At 43.7% G+C, this 19,451-nt stretch overlaps 1 protein-coding gene across 1 annotated transcript in view; it reads right to left on the reverse strand.

Moving 5' to 3' along the window:
- The window catches only part of LOC139530109 (anoctamin-10-like), a 31,447-nt gene that overhangs the window by 8,711 nt on the left and 3,285 nt on the right, over window positions 1-19,451 (reverse strand). The window contains exons 2-7 of the mRNA XM_071326210.1: window positions 9,289-9,494; window positions 8,764-8,937; window positions 7,242-7,382; window positions 6,276-6,395; window positions 725-1,357; window positions 416-471 (exon numbers count right to left, since the gene is read on the reverse strand). Of these exons, the coding sequence (XP_071182311.1) occupies window positions 416-471; window positions 725-1,357; window positions 6,276-6,395; window positions 7,242-7,382; window positions 8,764-8,937; window positions 9,289-9,487 (1,323 nt within the window). The 5' untranslated portion in view covers window positions 9,488-9,494. The remainder of the gene's footprint in view (window positions 1-415; window positions 472-724; window positions 1,358-6,275; window positions 6,396-7,241; window positions 7,383-8,763; window positions 8,938-9,288; window positions 9,495-19,451) is intronic.

Below are 19,451 nucleotides of genomic sequence, written 5' to 3' on the forward strand. Positions count from 1 at the left end.
AGAGGATCTGTAGAAAAGAATGGGAGAAACTCCCCAAATATAGGTTTGCCAAGCTTGTAGCGTTGTACCCAAGAAGACGCCAGGCTGTAATCGCTGCCAAAGGTGCTTCAACAAAGTACTGAGTAAAGGGTCTGAATACTTATGTAAATGTGATATTTCTGTTTTTTTAATTCTAAAAACCTGTTTTTGCTTTGTCATTGGTATTGGGTGTAGACTGAAGAGGGAAAAAAATATTTCATACATTTTAGAATAAGGCTGTAGCGTAACAAAATGTGGAAAAAGTGAAGGAGTCTGAATACTTTCTGTAGGCACTGTATATATTCAGTAAGAATATACAGTAGAGAAAGGGGCGACCAGAGGAGAGGGAGGAAGAGGAGAATAGACTGACAGATGTGGGAGGACGACTGGGACTGACCAGGAGGACTTTGGTGATATGATGGTTCTGGAAGGAGGACTCCTCTCTGTGGTTTTCTATGAGGGGAAATCAGACTGATTTTCAGTGGACTCGCACACAAACTGTGACACCTTGCATCCAATTGTATTCTCTATTATTCTATGAATCTGCTCTTTGGTGAACTTAGCTCTGTGTTCCCAAACATTCTAACCCCTACTGCAATTATTAATCAACCTCACACTTATTGTCTCTCCCTCTTCTCTAACCCCTTCTATCATCTCTTCCCTATCTAACTCATCTCCCTCCCCATTGCCCAGTGCCCTCTCTCACCCCACTTGGTGAGTTGCATGGCCACAGCGTGGTACACATTCTTTAATATGGTGGTGTAGACTGTGTGGGCTATGGAGGGCAGGTAGAGCAGAGCTCCAGAGAACAGGGAGCCGCTGTCCTGATGGAAGCCCTGTACCAGGGCCTCTCCGTGGTAGAATCCTGTCATCCCCAGCACCACCAGTCCCAGGAACAGCCCCACTAGGGGCAACGACACCAGTCCTACACGCAGCTGTCTCTGCCACTCCGGGAACAGGGGCTCCAGACGACCTGTCACAGGGTTGAGCCCCAGGGTGCCGTGGAAGCCGGGGCGGGGCTCGGCGAAACGCTCGGTCAGGTGCCGTGTGCCCCAGCGGTGGGAGAGGGAGGAGCTCCGGCGCTTCCAGAACTCGATGAACAGCGTGGACCACAGCATGCTGAATACAGCCTGTACCATGTGACCACTGACCGAGGGGCCATCGTCGTCCTCCTCCATCACCCCCTCCACGGCCTGCTCCTTCACCACCCCACCACCTCCAGGCACCAGAAAGGTCAGGACCAGGCCCAGGAAGGCAGGGGGAACCAGGGCCCAGGTGTAGAATTGCAGAAAGCTGAAGTAAAACGCCATGGTGCCTCCGAAGTATGACTGGATTGCATCTGCACAGGAAGAGAGAGATCATTATCAGGACAAAGGAGTACATGTTTGTGGAGGTGCCAGAGCTGGGTGATATGGACAAAAAGTCCTATCGCGATAAATGTAACTATTTTGCTTGATAACAACAAATACAACGATAATCCCCCAAAAATAAATGGACAGTTAACTTACATTAGCTGCAGGGCTCTGGATTTTTTTTTTGTCAGTGCCAAGTAAAACAACTGAGATGGTAGCCGATGATTAAAACAGTAAGCTATTTCATCTAACATATCCAGGAAATGCATGATTTCCACAAACCGATGCTGGCACTAAGACCATACTCAATGAGCTGTATACAGCCATAAGCAAACAGGAAAACGCTCATCTAGAGGCGGCGCTCCTAGTGGCCGGGGACTTTTAATCCGTTTTACCTCATTTTTACCAGCATGTTACATGTGCAACCAGAGGGGAAAAAAACTCTAGACCACCTTTACTCCACACAAAGAGACGTGTACAAAGCTCTCCCTCACCCTCCATTTGGCAAATCTGACTATAATTCTATCCTCCTGATTCCTCCTTACAAGCAAAAACTAAAGCAGAAAGCACCAAAACGGAAGTGGTCAGATGACGTAGATGCTAAGCTACAGGACTGTTTTGCTAGCACAGACTGGAATATGTTCCGGGATTCTTCCGATGGCATTGAGGAGTACAGCACATCAGTCACTGGCTTCATCAATAAGTGCATTGATGACGTCGTCCCAACAGTGACTGTACGTACGTACCCCAACCAGACGCCATGGATTACAGGCAACATCCGCGCTGAGCTAAAGGGTAGAGCTGCCGCTTTCACGGAGCAGGACTCTAACCCGGACGCTTATAAGAATCCCGTTATGCCCTCCGACGAACCATCAAACAGGCAAAGCATCAATACAGGACTAAGATTGAATTGTACTACATCGGCTCCGAAGCTCGTTGGATGTGGCAGGGCTGGCAAACTATTACAGAGTACAAAGGGAAGCACAGCAGAGAGTGACACGAGCCTACCAGACGAGCTAAATAACTTCTATGTTCGCTTCGAGGCAAGTAACATGTGAGTAAGACCATTAAACAGGTCAACATTCACAAGGCCAGACGGATTACCAGAACGTGTACTCCGAGCATGCGCTGACCAACTGGCAAGTGTCTTCACTGACATTTTCAACCTGTCCCTGACTGAGCCTGTAATACCAACATGTTTCAAGCAGACCACCATAGTCGCTGTGTCCAGGAACACTAAGGTAACCTGCCTAAATGACTACCAACCCGTAGCACTCACGTCTGTAGCCATGAAGTGCTTTGAAAGGCTGGTCATGGCTCACATCAACACCATTATCCCTGAAACCTTAGACCCTCTCCAATTTGCATACCGCACCAACAGATCCACAGTTGATGCAATCTCTATTGCACTCCATACTGCCCTTTCCCACCTGGACAAAAGGAATACCTATGTGAGAATGCTATTCATTGACTACAGCTCAGCGGTCAACACGATAGTGCCCTCAAAGCTCATCACTTAGCTAAGGACCCTGGGACTAAACACTTCCCTCTGCAACTGGATCCTGGACTTCCTGATGGGCCGCCCCCAGGTGGTAAGGGTGGGTAACAACACATCTGCCAAACTGATCCTCAACACGGGGGCCCATCAGGGGTGCATGCTCAGTCCCCTCCTGTACTCCCTGTTCACTCATGACTGCATGGCCAGGCACGACTCCAACACCATCATTAAGTTTTCCGACGACACAACAGTGGTATGCTTGATCAACAACAAAGATGAGACAGCCTATAGGGAGTAGGTGCCAGGATAACAACCTCTCCCTCAACGTGATCAAGACACGTGATCAAGACAAGGAGATGATTGTGGACTATAGGAAAAGGAGGACCAAGCACGCCCCCATTCTCATTGGCCGGGCTGTAGTGGAGCAGGTTGAGAGCTTCAAGTTCCTTGGTGTCCACATCACCAACAAACTATCATGGTCCAAACACACCAAGACAGTCGTGAAGAGGGCACGACAATGTCTATTCCCCCTCAGGAGACTGAAAAGATTTTGCATGGGTCCTCAGATCCTCAAAAAGTTATACAGCTGCACCATCGAGAGCATCCTGACTGGTTGCATCACTGCCTGGTATGGCAACTGCTCGGCCTCTGACCGCAAAGGCACTACAGAGGGTAGTGCGTATGGCCCAGTACGTCACTGGGGCCAAGATTCCTGCAATTCAGGACCTCTATACCAAGTGGTGTCAGAGGAAGGCCCTAAAAATTGTCAAAGACTCCAGCCACCCTAGTCATGGACTGTTCTCTCTGCTACCGCATGGCAAGCAGTGCCGGAGTCTAGGTCCAAAAGGCTTCTTAACAGCTTCTCTTCTATCCCCAAGCCATAGGACTCCTGAACAGCTAATCAAATGGCTACTCAGACTATTTGCATTGTCCCCCCCCCGCCCCCTCTTTTACGCTGCTGCTATTCTCTATTTAGTATCTATGCATAGTCACTTTAACTCTACCTACATGTACATATTACCTCAATTACCTAAACTAACCTGTGCCCCCACACATTGAGTCTGTACCGGTACCCCCTGTATATATAGCCTCATTACTGTTATTTTACTGCTGCTCTTTAATTATTTGTTATTTGAATTAAAATATTATGCTGATCTATTTTTTGCTCAAGACTTATTTTTCTTTACTGTATTGTTGGTTAAGGGCTTGTAAGTAAGTCACTGTAAGGTGACAACTGTTGTATTCGGCGCATGTGACAAATAACATTTGATTTGATTTGATATGATATGATTGATATTTTGATGTGCAACCTGTCAAAATAGGATGCAGAATTATGAGATTTATTTTGTTGACATCTTTGTGCATATTGGCCTAGAGCCTATACACGCTTTGAAAAAAAGGTTTTATCTAGAACCTAAAACGGTTCTTCTTCTGTCCCGATAGGAGAACCCTTTGAATAACCCTTTTTGGTTCCAGGAAGAACCCTATTGTGTTTCATGTACAGTGGGGAGAACAAGTATTTGATACACTGCCGATTTTGCAGGTTTTCCTACTTACAAAGCATGTAGAGGTCTGTAATTTTTATCATAGGTACACTTCAACTGTGAGAGACGGAATCTAAAACAAAAATCCAGAAAATCACATTGTATGATTTTTAAGTAATTAATTTGCATTTTATTGCATGACATAAGTATTTGATCACCTACCAACCAGTAAGAATTCCGGCTCTCACAGACCTGTTCGTTTTTCTTTAAGAAGCCCTCCTGTTCTCCACTCATTACCTGTATTAACTGCACCTGTTTGAACTCGTTACCTGTATAAAAGACACCTGTCCACACACTCAATCAAACAGACTCCAACCTCTCCACAATGGCCAAGACCAGAGAGCTGTGTAAGGACATCAGGGATAAAATTGTAGACCTACACAAGGCTGGGATGGGCTACAGGACAATAGGCAAGCAGCTTGGTGAGAAGGCAACAACTGTTGGCGCAATTATTAGAAAATGGAAGAAGTTCAAGATGACGGTCAATCACCCTCGGTCTGGGGCTCCATGCAAGATCTCACCTCGTGGGGCATCAATGATCATGAGGAAGGTGAGGGATCAGCCCAGAACTACACGGCAGGACCTGGTCAATGACCGGAAGAGAGCTGGGACCACAGTCTCAAAGAAAACCATTAGTAACACACTACGCCGTCATGGATTAAAATCCTGCAGCGCACGCAAGGTCCCCCTGCTCAAGCCAGCGCATGTCCAGGCCCGTCTGAAGTTTGCCAATGACCATCTGGATGATCCAGAGGAGGAATGGGAGAAGGTCATGTGGTCTGATGAGACAAAAATTGAGCTTTTTGGTCTAAACTCCACTCGCCGTGTTTGGAGGAAGAAGAAGGATGAGTACAACCCCAAGAACACCATCCCAACCGTGAAGCATGGAGGTGGAAACATCATTCTTTGGGGATGCTTTTCTGCAAAGGGGACAGGACGACTCTACCGTATTGAGTGGAGGATGGATGGGGCCATGTATCGCGAGATCTTGGCCAACAACCTCCTACCCTCAGTAAGAGCATTGAAGATGGGTCGTGGCTGGATCTTCCAGCATGACAACGACCCGAAACACACAGCCAGGGCAACTAAGGAGTGGCTCCGTAAGAAGCATCTCAAGGTCCTGGAGTGGCCTAGCCAGTCTCCAGACCTGAACCCAATAGAAAATCTTTGGAGGGAGCTGAAAGTCCGTATTGCCCAGCGACAGCCCCGAAACCTGAAAGATCTGGAGAAGGTCTGTATGGAGGAGTGGGCCAAAATCCCTGCTGCAGTGTGTGCAAACCTGGTCAAGAACTACAGGAAACGTATGATCTCTGTAATTGCAAACAAAGGTTTCTGTACCAAATATTAAGTTCTGCTTTTCTGATGTATCAAATACTTATGTCATGCAATAAAATGCAAATTAATTACTTAAAAATCATACAATGTGATTTTCTGGATTTTTGTTTTAGATTCCGACTCTCACAGTAGAAGTGTACCGATGATAAAAATGACAGACCTCTACGTGCTTTGTAAGTAGGAAAACCTGCAAAATCGGCAGTGTATCAAATACTTGTTCTCCCCACTGTAGAAATAACCCTTTTCCCAGAGTGTTCTACATGGATCCCAATGGGGACAGCCAAATAACCCTTTTCCCAGAGTGTTCTACATGGATCCCAATGGGGACAGCCAAATAACCCTTTTCCCAGAGTGTTCTACATGGATCCCAATGGGGACAGCCAAATAACCCTTTTGGAACCCCTTTTTCTAAGAGTGTATTCTTCAGCACCTGAGGAAGTGGGAAATCAAAACACTTAGCTAGATTGCTAACTCTAAAAAAAGCATGTCACTTTTTTTTGTGTGTGTTTACTGTATGTTGCTGTTTACCGAGAGGCTGTCTCCAGATCTGCTTCTTAGAGTACCACCTTCTGCAGACGTCATTCAGTCTCTGCTGGTCATGTAGAGGGAAGATGTCCTTTATCACTCCTGCCCTCACCAGCCTCTGACCTACAACACAGAGACAGGACGGAAGGGCTACATCAGGGAACTGTACCATACCTCTACCATTATTACACATACAGACGGGTAACAGGGGGTAACATAGCCAGAAGCTTGGCTGTATTACATTGTTAACACTATCCAACATACGTAAGGGACAGTGTGTTGTAGTTCTCAGACGAATACAGATCACAGAGCAGTGAGAGAGGACCGGAGAGAGCACTGAAATGATGAGCCAGAGGTGGTGCTCTGCTCTGCTGCAGAACAGCTTAGCTAAGCAAGATCATGACATAGGAGACAGAACATGCTGAGGTAAGCAAATGGCACACATGTGCACAAGCAATATATTGACAGATATGCCAAATTGTATTCTTTCAATTTTCATGTTTATATTATTCAATGTTCATAAATTAATGTAAGAAATGTGTTATTGAAATCAAAATACTACTCATATTAAAGAGCAAGCGGTAAAGCTTCATAAGACACCAACTTTTGATTTGTAGCACCTTGTAGCACACCATTACAGTCTTAAAGGAGGCCTGGGTAAGTCCACAAATATTCTAACTTCAATTAATTATTTCTCAAGTATGTTTAAAGATACAAATGTCAAATATATGTAAACAATACTTTCTCCAAAGGAAAATCCCCCAAATCTTGGTCCTTATTTGTTCTAGGAATCCCCATTTACATCACTCTATTCACATATCAAGCAAACACACACACACACACACACACACACACACACACACACACACACACACACACACACACACACACACACACACACACACACACACACACACACACACACACACACACACACACACACACACACGCGCACATGTAAAGACTCACAGATGTTCTCCCAGGGCTCCAGGACCCCCAGAGCCTCTGGGACTCCAGGGATTCTCTGCTTCTTCTGGGCCTGTAGAGAGTCCAGCTCAATCTTGACTATGTACTGACGCTCCGCTAGCGTCAGGAACTCCTGCATGTCATCTGGTAACACAGAGGACAGGCGTCAATCAAGACTGTCATATACAATACCAGGCAAAAGTTTGGACACACCTACTCATTCAAAAGTTTTTCTTTATTATTACTATTTTCTACACTGTAGAAATAGTGAAGACATCAAAACTATGATTTTTTATTTAAACTTTATTTAACTAGGCAAGTCAGTTAAGAACAAATTCTTATTTACAATGACGGCCTACTGGGGAACAGTGGGTTAACTGCCTTGTTCAAGGGCAGAACAACAGAGTACCTTGTCAGCTCAGGGATTAGATCCAGCAGCCTTTTGGTTACTGGCCCAACACTACGCTACCTGTCGCCTCCATCCCTATGAAATAACACATTTGGAATCATGTAGTAACATTTTATATTTGAGATTCTTCAAAGTAGCCACCCTTTGCCTTGATGACAGCTTTGCACACTCTTGGCATTCTCTCAACCAGCTTCATGAGGTAGTCACCTGGAATGCATTTCAATTAACAGGTGTGCCTTGTTAATGGTTAATTTGTGGAATTTGTTTTCCTTATTAATGCGTTTGAGCCAATCATTGTGTTGTAACAAAGTAGGGGTGGTATACAGAAGATAGCCCTATTTGGTAAAAGACCAAGTCCATATTATGGCAAGATCAGCTCAAATAAGCAAAGAGAAACGACAGTCCATCATTACTTTAAAACATGAAGGTCAGTTAATCTGGAAAATTTAATGAACTGTCTGTGATTTATTTAGATTTCTAGGCACACTTATCCAGCATGACTACGAAAGCTTTATGCAGCGATACGCCATCCCATCAGGTTTGCGCTTAGTGGGACTATCATTTGTTTTCAACAGGACAATGACCCAAAACACAACCAAATTGAGATGGTTTAGGATGAGTCGGACCGCAGAGTAAAGGAAAAGCAGCCAACAAGTGCTCAGCATATGTGGGAACTCCTTCAAGGCTATTGGAAAAGCATTCCTCGTGAAGCTGGTTTAGAGAGAGTGAAGCTGTCATCAAGGCAAAGGGTGGCTACTTTGAAGAATCTAAAATATATTTTGATTAGTTTAACACTTTTTTTGGGTTACTACATGATTCCATGTGTGTTATTTCATCGTTTTGATGTCTTCACTATTATTCTACAATGTAGAAAATTGTACAAATAAATAAAAAACCTTTAATGAGTAGGTGTGTCTAAACTTTTGACTGGTACTGTATATTACATTTAATATGTAATTTTGTCTATATTACCACACTAATACAACAGTGAATGTGTATTTTGTTGATTCTATTCCTACAGAAGGTGTATTGGGTGCTGAAGATCTGTTACAACTTGTAACTGCTATTACCTTTAATATCCTTCTACTCTTCCCCCAATATTACCAACATTCTTACCGACATTGGTGAAGTTGTCTCTGTCGTGGTAGGAGAAAGAAGCCATCTCTTCATTGCGGTATTTCTTACACAGACCCAGATCCTCCGTGGCTCTGAGAAGGGTGCAGCGAGGAGCAGACACCACGATCACATTTCCACACTCATCCTCTCCAGGGTGGGCCAGCAAAGCTGCTCCTAGTCCAGGGAGGAGGAGAGGGTCAATTACAGTACTCCTGCCTCTACTGCAGTGATCTTAGTATATGCTTTGGTTTCAGCCCAGTAATTATTGACACTTAATTCAGCTAATAAACTAAGACACATGGATTGCTCCTGCAGTTGTATTGTGCAACATTTCATCAGGATTAACCTGATGTGGCTGACTACTTTGAAACTAGAGACTCAACTAATAAACAAATCATCAAGCCCAGGTGAATCAGTTGAATCAGATGTGTTAATAGCACTCGGCTGGAACAAAACAAGCAACACAGACTGAAGAACAGTCAGGCCTCTGATCTGCTGCTGACCCTATACGACCTGACCTCTCACCTCCATGTCTCTTTGAAGCTTCAATCAGGGAGATGAGCCACCTCTTGGTGACAGGCTGGACGCTGTCTGGAAGCTGGATGAGGACCAGGGGCTCCACCCGCTCAGACACACAGCAGAGACAGCTGACCTGCGTCCAGCAGCCCTGGGACAGGACCTTGGTCTGTGTCTGGACAGAGCCTTTATCCCCCAGCGACGTCATCACGTCCCTGTGGAGAGGCAGTGTGAGCAGGACAAGGAGTTTTACTGTATCTGTTACACACTCTGTAATCCACCCATTTGCATGGGTCATTCCAACAACAACAACAAAAAGGCACAACAAAGAGGATTCGACACCCACCGTCTGAGTGTTCTAAAATGGTTTCTGTAGTTAGACATTATTATTTGGTTGAAATATAATTTGATCTGAGAAATTAAGCTAATAGCTAATTAGCTTAATAGCTAAAGCTAATTGCACCTAAATTGGCAATTTTAATTTATAGGATTTATATAATATTCAATAAATATAGTACCCAACATCCAATTTGGACTAAACTTCTTCTTACCAATGCTGAAATGACATGGGGTTTTAATTGCTCTGGGTTTTGTTCACCAGCATCTGGTTGTCTTGACTTACAGAGTTGCAGGACTGAGATGAAAAGTCTACTTGTTTGACTTGATCGCTAGCTAGCTGGCTATTTGAACAACAAATGCATGCATGCGGTGGTCGGGATGGCAGAGAAGGCTAAGGGACTAGTTCCTAACCACTGTCGATGTGTCGTGGCTTTAGAGAGCTATTTCAGCAGTCGTGACACATTATCGGCAAGGGAGGACCAGTATTGCGGATTTTGTAATATTCCTGTCACGTTTTTTTTATATGTATGTCCCGTGTGTTTTTTAAAACTCAATCAATCAATCCATCAACGACTCACATGGAGATCTCAAATGGCCATAGAAGGCTGTGGCTACAGGTTAGAGAGCAGTCCCATTTGCATGTGATGCGGAGAGGAGAGGGCAACATCCCACTAAGCGCAGACCGGCCTTGATCTAAATGTTCACGGACGTTGGTCAGGCGTATATTTGGCCCAAACATCGACATATAAAATTGGTTCCGATTTGGTCTGGACCAGCCTTGATTTTGCCCAAATATGGACATCTATGTTTCACAAGTTTGGACAGCACCATACAACACAGTACAGTACAATAGAGCGCAGCAGAGTACAGTACATTACAGTACAATAAAGAAAAGTACAGTACAGTACAGAAAAGTAAAGTATAGATAGGTACAGTAGAGCACAGTAGAGTTTTGTACAGTATAATGTACCCTACTTGACTCTAATCTACTCTACTCTACTGAACTAAACTGTACTGTACTCTACTGAATTGAACTGTACTGTACTTTACTGTAGTGTACTCTAAATAAACTGTGCTGTACTAGACGCTACTGTACTTGAATCTACTGAATACAATTCTACTGTACTGTACTCTACTGAATAAAACTATACTGTCCTGTATCATACTGTACTCTGCTGTGCTCTGCTGTACTGAACTGTGCCGTACTGTACTGTGCTGTTCAAACTTGTGAAACATAGCCTAGACTATGACTCACAAAAATCTGGTCTGGTCCCAACTACCCAATTTTGTACCTGTTTGGGGGCGGAGTTCAGTAGAATAATACCCAGTATCCTTTTCAAGTGTTTGTTTTTTACATTTACATGTACATTGTGGTCATTCAGCAGACACTCTTATCCAGAGCAACCAGAGCACATATTGATGTCAACTGCACAAGTACAGTGAAATGAATTTCTTGCAAGCTCTAAACCCAGCAATGTAGTAATCAATATCAATATAGTAAAATAACATAAGGTAGAACAAAAACACAACAAATAAGAAGAACACATGAAAGTAAGAAGTTAAACTCAGCAAAAAAAAGAAACGTCCTCTCACTGTCAACTGCATTTATTTTCAGCAAACTTAACATGTGTACATATTTGTATGAACATAACAAGATTCAACAACTGAAACATAAACTGAACAAGTTCCACAGTCATGTGACTAACATAAATGGAATAATGTGTTCCTGAACAAAGGGGTGGTCAAAATCAAAAGTAACAGTCAGTATCTGGTGTGGCCACCAGCTGCATTAAGTACTGCAGCGCATCTTCTCCTCGTGGACTGCACCAGATTTGCCAGTTCTCGCTGTGAGATGTTACCCCACTCTTCCACCAAGGCACCTGCAAGTTCCCGGACATTTCTGGGGGGGAATGGCCCTAGCCCTCACCCTCCGATCCAACAGGTCCCAGACGTGCTCAATGGGATTGAGATCCAGGCTCTTCGTTGGCCATGGCAGAACACTGACATTCCTGTCTTGCAGGAAATCACGCACAGAAGGAGCAGTATGGCTGGTGGCATTGTCATGCTGCAGGGTCATGTCAGGATGAGCCTGCAGGAAGGGTACCACATGAAGGAGGAGGATGTCTTCCCTGTAACGCACAGCGTTGAGATTGCCTGCAATGACAACAAGTTCAGTCCGATGATGCTGTGACACACCGCCCCAGACCATGACGGACCCTCCGCCTCCAAATCGATCCCGCTCCAGAGTATAGGCCTTGGTGTAAGGCTCATTCCTTCTACGATAAACGTGACCCGACCATCACCTCTGGTGAGACAAAACCGTGACTCGTCAGTGAAAAACACTTTTTACCAGCCCTGTCTGGTCCAGCAATGGTGGGTTTGTGCCCATAGGCGACGTTGTTGCCGGTGATGTCTGGTGGGGACCTGCCTTACAACAGGCCTACAAGCCCCAGCCTCTCTCAGCCTATTGCGGACTGTCTGAGCACTGATAGAGGGATTGTGCATTCCTGATGTAACTCGGGCAGTTGTTGTTGCCATCCTGTACCTGTCCCGCAGGTGTGATGTTCGGATGTACCGATCCTGTGCAGGTGTTGTTACACGTGGTCTGCCACTGCGAGGGCAATCAGCTGTCCGTTCTGTTTCCCTGCAGCGCTGTCTTAGGCGTCTCACGGTAAGGACATTGCAATTTATTTCCCTGGCCACATCTGCAGTCCTCATGCCTCCTTGCAGCATGCCTTAGGCACGTTCACACAGATGAGCAGGGACCCCGGGCATCTTTTTTTTTGTGTTTTTCAGTGTCTGTAGAAAGGCCTCTTTAGTATCCTAAGTTTTCATAACTGTGACCTTAATTGCCTACCGTCTGTAAGCTGTAAGCTGTGTCTTAACAACCGTTCCACAGGTGCATGTTCACTAATTGAATATGGTTCATTGAACAAGCATGGGAAACAGTGTTTAAACCCTTTGAAAGTTTCTTCAAGTGCTGTAACTAAAACCATCAAGCGCTATGATGAAACTGGCTGACATGAGGACCGCCACAGGAAAGGAAGACCCAGAGTTACCTCCGCTGCAGAGGATAAGTTCATTAGAGTTACCAGCCTCAGAAATGTTTGCCCAAATAAATGCTTCACAGAGTTCAAGTAACACCAACTGTTCAGAGGAGACTGTGTTAATCAGGCCTTCATGGTCGAATTGCTGCAAAGAAACCACTACTAAAGGACACAAATAAGAAGATGAGACTTGCTTGGGCCAAGAAACACGAGAAATGGACATTAGACTGGTGGAAATCTGTCCTTTGGTCTGATGAGTCCAAATTTGTAATTTTTGGTTCGAACCGCTGTGTCTTTGTGAGTCGCGGTGAGGGTGACCGGATGATCTCCGCATGTGTATTTCCCACCATAAAGCATGGAGGAGGAGGTGTGGTGGTACTTTGCTGGTGACACTGTCAGTGATTTATTTAGAATTCAAGGCACACTTAACCAGCATGGCTACCACAGCATTAGCGATATGCCATCCCATCTGGTTTGGGCTTAGTGGGACTATCATTTGTTTTTCAACAGGTTATGACCCAACACACCCCAGGCTGTGTGAGGGCTATTTGGCCAAGAAGGGGAGTGATGGAGTGCTGCATCAGATGACCTGGCCTCCACATTCCCCTGACCTCAACCAAATTGAGATGGTTTGGGATGAGTCGGACCGCAGAGTGAAGGAAAAGCAGCCAACACGTGCTCAGTATATGTGGGAATTCAAGACTGTTGGAAAAGCATTCTAGGTGAAGCTGGTTGAGAGAATGCCAAGAGTGTGAAAAGCTGTCATCAAGGCAAAGGGTAGCTATTGAAGAATCTCAAATATAACATATATTTTGATTTGTTTAACACTTTTTTGTTTACTACATGATTCCATATGTGTTATTTCATAGTTTTGATGCCTTCACTATTATTCTTCAATGTAGAAAATAGTTTAAAAAATGAAAAACTTTTGAATGAGTAGGTGTTCTAAAACCTTTGGCCGGTAGTGTATATGTTTTGATTTTAAAGACATTCTAAGGCTACATGATACGACTCTAATGATGATTTGAAAAAAATAAGTGACATCCCTTTTTGCACCCTTAACAAATCCATGCATTTTGCGGTCAGTGTCAGGGAGTACTGCGTTGTGCCGTTCTCCCTGAGTGCTGGGTGCTCCTAAGCACCTGGAAGAAGAAGAACTGTCCACATTTACTTTCGTCAGCCAACAAAATGAGTAGGCCTAACGAACAGCAATCTGTCAATCTACTATCCCCCGTAGTACAAAAGTCGACCTATTCTATTCTGTGAGAGAAATAAATATTCCAAACATAGTCTGGGACAGTTGTGGGATGCAATAGATCCCAAATCAATACAACCACTAGCATCAAAAAACATTTTTTATGCAATTTGGCTGACGCAACAGATCAGAATATTTAGCTTAAAATGTTGATAAACTATTAAGCTATTTCTTCACATTATAAGTGTAGCATTGCACACATGGCAGTATGCTATAAGTGCAAATGTTCCATTAGTGGGAAAACACCATTATCAAAAGTGACCGCAAATGTGATTATGCATGTAAAGCTTTTATTATAAAGCTGCATTTTTATGGTGAAAATGATCTTCCCCAAACTTGAAACTCACGCGCTGTTTATGTATGCCAGTTAGGCTTTAACCCCCTTGGAAAGCTGATTAATATGCTTAATTTTAAGAAGTTGTTTAGCCACATTAGTTGTGATACAAACCTTATAAAAACATTTAGGCCTATGGGCTAGGCTACATGAGATGTGCGACTATGATTAGAAAAAGTCGCAAAATAAAATGATGTTTCTTATGCTGGGCATCATTTACAAGTGATAGTATATAATTCACAAGTGATAGGCTAATATTGTCACCCATCAGACTGTTCTTGATTTAATCTTGTCTTTACATATACTAAATAATATATGTGTGAAATTTGTTTTGATTTAGAATGGACCATTATCATGCACCTGTCTTGAATCTGGGTCAGCGGGAAAAAATACAGTGGGGAGAACAAGTATTTGATACACTGCCGATTTTGCAGGTTTTCCTACTTACAAAGCATGTCGAGGTCTGTAATTTTTACCATAGGTACACTTCAACTGTGAGAGACGGAATCTAAAACAAAAATCCAGAAAATCACATTGTATGATTTTTAAGTAATTAATTTGCATTTTATTGCATGACATAAGTATTTGATACATCAGAAAAGCAGAACTTAATATTTGGTACAGAAACCTTTGTTTGCAATTACAGAGATCATACGTTTCCTGTAGTTCTTGACCAGGTTTGCACACACTGCAGCAGGGATTTTGGCCCACTCCTCCATACAGACTTTCTCCAGGTCCTTCAGGTTTCGGGGCTGTCGCTGGGCAATACGGACTTTCAGCTCCCTCCAAAGATTTTCTATTGGGTTCAGGTCTGGAGACTGGCTAGGCCACTCCAGGACCTTGAGATGCTTCTTACGGAGCCACTCCTTAGTTGCCCTGGCTGTGTGTTTCGGGTCGTTGTCATGCTGGAAGACCCAGCCACGACCCATCTTCAATGCTCTTACTGAGGGAAGGAGGTTGTTGGCCAAGATCTCGCGATACATGGCCCCATCCATCCTCCCCTCAATACGGTGCAGTCGTCCTGTCCCCTTTGCAGAAAAGCATCCCCAAAGAATGATGTTTCCACCGCCATGCTTCACGGTTGGGATGGTGTTCTTGGGGTTGTACTCATCCTTCTTCTTCCTCCAAACACGGCGAGTGGAGTTTAGACCAAAAAGCTCTATTTTTGTCTCATCAGACCACGTGACCTTCTCCCATTCCTCCTCTGGATCATCCAGATGGTCATTGGCAAACTTCAGACGGGCCTGGACATGCGCTGGCTTGATCAGGGGGACATTGCGTGCGCTGCAGGATTTTAATCCATGACGGCGTAGTGTGTTACTAATGGTTTTCTTTGAGACTGTGGTCCCAGCTCTCTTCAGGTCATTGACCAGGTCCTGCCGTGTAGTTCTGGGCTGATCCCTCACCTTCCTCATGATCATTGATGTCCCACGAGGTGAGATCTTGCATGGAGCCCCAGACCGAGGGTGATTGACCGTCATCTTGAACTTCTTCCATTTTCTAATAATTGCGCCAACAGTTGTTGCCTTCTCACCAAGCTGATTGCCTATTGTCCTGTAGCCCATCCCAGCCTTGTGCAGGTCTACAATTTTATCCCTGATGTCCTTACACAGCTCTCTGGTCTTGGCCATTGTGGAGAGGTTGGAGTCTGTTTGATTGAGTGTGTGGACAGGTGTCTTTTTATACAGGTAACGAGTTCAAACAGGTACAGTTAATACAGGTAATGAGTGGAGAACAGGAGGGCTTCTTAAAGAAAAACGAACAGGTCTGTGAGAGCCGGAATTCTTACTGGTTGGTAGGTGATCAAATACTTATGTCATGCAATAAAATGCAAATTAATTACTTAAAAATCATACAATGTGATTTTCTGGATTTTTGTTTTAGATTCCGTCTCTCACAGTTGAAGTGTACCTATGATAAAAATTACAGACCTCTACATGCTTTATAAGTAGGAAAACCTGCAAAATCGGCAGTGTATCAAATACTTGTTCTCCCCACTGTACATATCATCTATGCACGTAAATAGCGAATGGAGAATGCTTTTCCCGTGGTTCATTTTCATGGCAGCCAAGTAGGCTATACTCCTGTTGTAAATATAAACAATGTGCTTAATATTAGGAAAATAGATAAATAAATATAGTAGGTCTAGCCTATAGAAAGCTGATGGGATCCTCCTCTTTTTAGTAGAGGCCATCAATCTGTTTTCTCGTGCAATTGCATAGCCTATAGAAATGGTGAGCAACATGAGCTCATGGGCTCTAATGAAGTGTTTGATTAGATTTTCGAACACATCTGCATTGATGTCAGAGTGATTAGAGGGACAATAGAGTGCTGAGTACCAGGCAGTTAGTAAGTTTGGTAGGCTACTAATGACCATCAGCAGCATCAGAGCTTGGAGAAGCCTAATTACCGTGACTAAACGGTCACATGGAATTTGACTGCCTTCATGACTCGTGACCGCCGATGTGGTGGTAATACGGTCACCGCAACAGCCCTATCCAATTCTCCAGTGTCCAGTGTTTTCGTTCTTTAGTTCACTGCAACAGCAGTTTCTTGTTTTTTTGCTGAAAGAAGTGGAACTCTGTAAGGTCGTTGGCTGCCATACCCCATTCGTGTCAAGGTACGACGAGTTGTGCAGTCTTTTATGGGTCTTTGGGCGCCAATGTTGTACTGGACTGTCAGTTGACTAACTGTCTTTTGCTCTGCACAATTCGTGTCAGCCTCCTTTGTCCTTTTTTATCAATGGCCAGTTTTCGACCACTGGCCTGACGTTGGTTGTATGTTATTTGGGTGGTGGACCATTCTTGATACACGGGAGAAACTGTTGAGAGTGAAAAACCCAGCACCATCGCAGTTCTTGACACAAACTGGTGCGCCTGGCACCTACAAGCATACCCTGTTCAAATATTCAATATTTTGTCTTGCCCATTCACCCTCTGAATGGCACTCATACATACACAATCCATGTCTCAATTGTCTTAAGGCTTCAAAATCTTTCTTTAACCTGTCTCCTCCCCTTCATCTACACTGATTGAAGTGGATTTAACAAGTGACATCAATAAGGAATCATAGCTTTCATAGCTGTCATGGAAAGAGCAGGTGTTTCTAATGTGTTGTACATTCAGTGTAAATATGTTATGTGTGTGTTGGAGTGTCAGTGTGTGTGAGTGTGTAGATGCCTGAGAGTGTGCATAAAGACAATGCAAAAATCTAAATAAAATACAAGGGTCAACTCAGATAGGCTGTGCAGCCATATTGTTAGCTATTTAGCAGTCTTATGGCAGGGATAGATGCGTTCAGGAGCCTGCTGGTGTCAGACCTGATGCACCGGTGCCTCGTGCCTTGCGGAAGCAGAGAGAACAGTCTATGGCTTGGGTGGCTGGAGTCTTTAACGATTTTCAGGCCTTCCTGTCACACCACCTGATATAGATTCCCCGGGCACCGAAGACATGGATGTCGATTAAGGCAGCCCCCCGCACCTTTCTGATTCAGAGGGGTTGGGTTAAATGTGGAAGACAAATTTCAGTTGAAGGCATTCAGTTGTACAACTGACTAGGTATCACCCTTTCCCCAATACATGTTAGAATCACCTTTGGCAGCAATTACAGCTGTTAGTCTTTCTGGGTAAGTCTCTAAGAGACTGGATTGTAAAAATTCTTCAAGCTCTGTCAAGTTGGTTGTTGATCATTGCTAGACAGCAAGGTCTTGCCATACATTTTCAAGCCGATTTATGTCAAAACTGTAACTAGGCCACTCCGGAACATTCAATGTCATCTTGGTAAGCAACTCCACTGTATTTGACCTTGTGCTTTAGCTTATTGTCCTGCTGAAAGTAGAATTTGTCTACCAGTGTTGGAAAGCAGACTGAACCAGGTTTGCCTCTAGGATTTAGCCTGTGCTATTCCGTTTCTTTTTATCCTAAAAAAACTCCCTAGCCCTTGCCAATGACAAGCATACCCATAATATGATGCACCCACCACCATGCAGAGTGGTACTCAGTGATGTGTTTTGTTGGATTTGCCCCAAACATAACACTTTGTATTCAGGACATGAAGTACATTTCTTTGCCAATGTTTTTGCTGTTTTACTTTAGTGCCTTATTGCAAACAGGATGCATGTTTTGAAATATTTTTATTCAGTAAAGGCTTCCTTCTTTTCATTCTGTCATTTAGGTTAGTATTGTGGAGTAACTACAATGTTGTTGATCCATCATCAGTTTTTAACCTATCACAGCCATTAAGCTCTGTAACTGTTATAAAGTCACCATTGGCCTCATGGTGAAATCCCTGAGCAGTTTCCTTCATCTCCAGCAACTGAGTTAGGAAGGATGCCTGTATCTTTGTAGTATTTAGGTGTTATGATACACCATCCAAGTGTAATTAATAATTTCACTATACTCAAAGGGATATTCAATGTCTTTTTTTATTTACCCATCTACCATTAGGTCCCCTTCTTTGCAAGGAAACCCTCCCTAGTCTGTGGTTGAATCTGTGTTTGAAATTCATTGCTCGACTGAGGGATCTTATTGCACACAGAGTGTGTCCATGTAATAGATTATGTGACTTGATAAACAAATTATTACTCCTGGACTTAACTTATTTAGACTTTCCATAACAAAGGGGTTGAATACTTATTGACTGAAGACATTCCAGCTTTTCATTTTTAATACATTTGTTTAAATATATATTTTTTTTAATCCACTTTGGCATTATGGGGTATAGGCCAATGACACAAAATCTACATTTAATAAATGTTCAATTCAGGCTGTAAATCAACCTAATGTGGAATAAGTCAAGGGGTGTGAATACTTGCTGAAGGCACTGTCACATACACACACTCCTCAATGACTGATGAACTGTCAAAGCGGTGGACACAACTGTACAAGATATACTGAACGAAAATATAAATGCAACGTGCAACATTTTCAATGATTTTACTGAGTTACAGTTCATATAGGGAAATCAGTCAATTGAAATAAATTCATTAGACCCTAATCTATGGATTTCACATGACTGGGCAGGGGCACAGTCATGGGTGGTCCTATGAGGGCATAGGACCTCCACGTGGGAGCCAGGCCCACCCACTGGAGAGCCAGGCCCAGCCAATCAGAATGAGTTTTTCCCCTCAAAAGGGCTTTAATACAGACAAAAATACTCCTCAGTTTCATCAGCTGTCTGGGTGGCTGGTCTTAGACAAT

This window comes from Salvelinus alpinus, chromosome 9 (assembly GCF_045679555.1).
Source record: "Salvelinus alpinus chromosome 9, SLU_Salpinus.1, whole genome shotgun sequence".
Classification (NCBI taxonomy): Eukaryota; Metazoa; Chordata; class Actinopteri; order Salmoniformes; family Salmonidae; genus Salvelinus; species Salvelinus alpinus.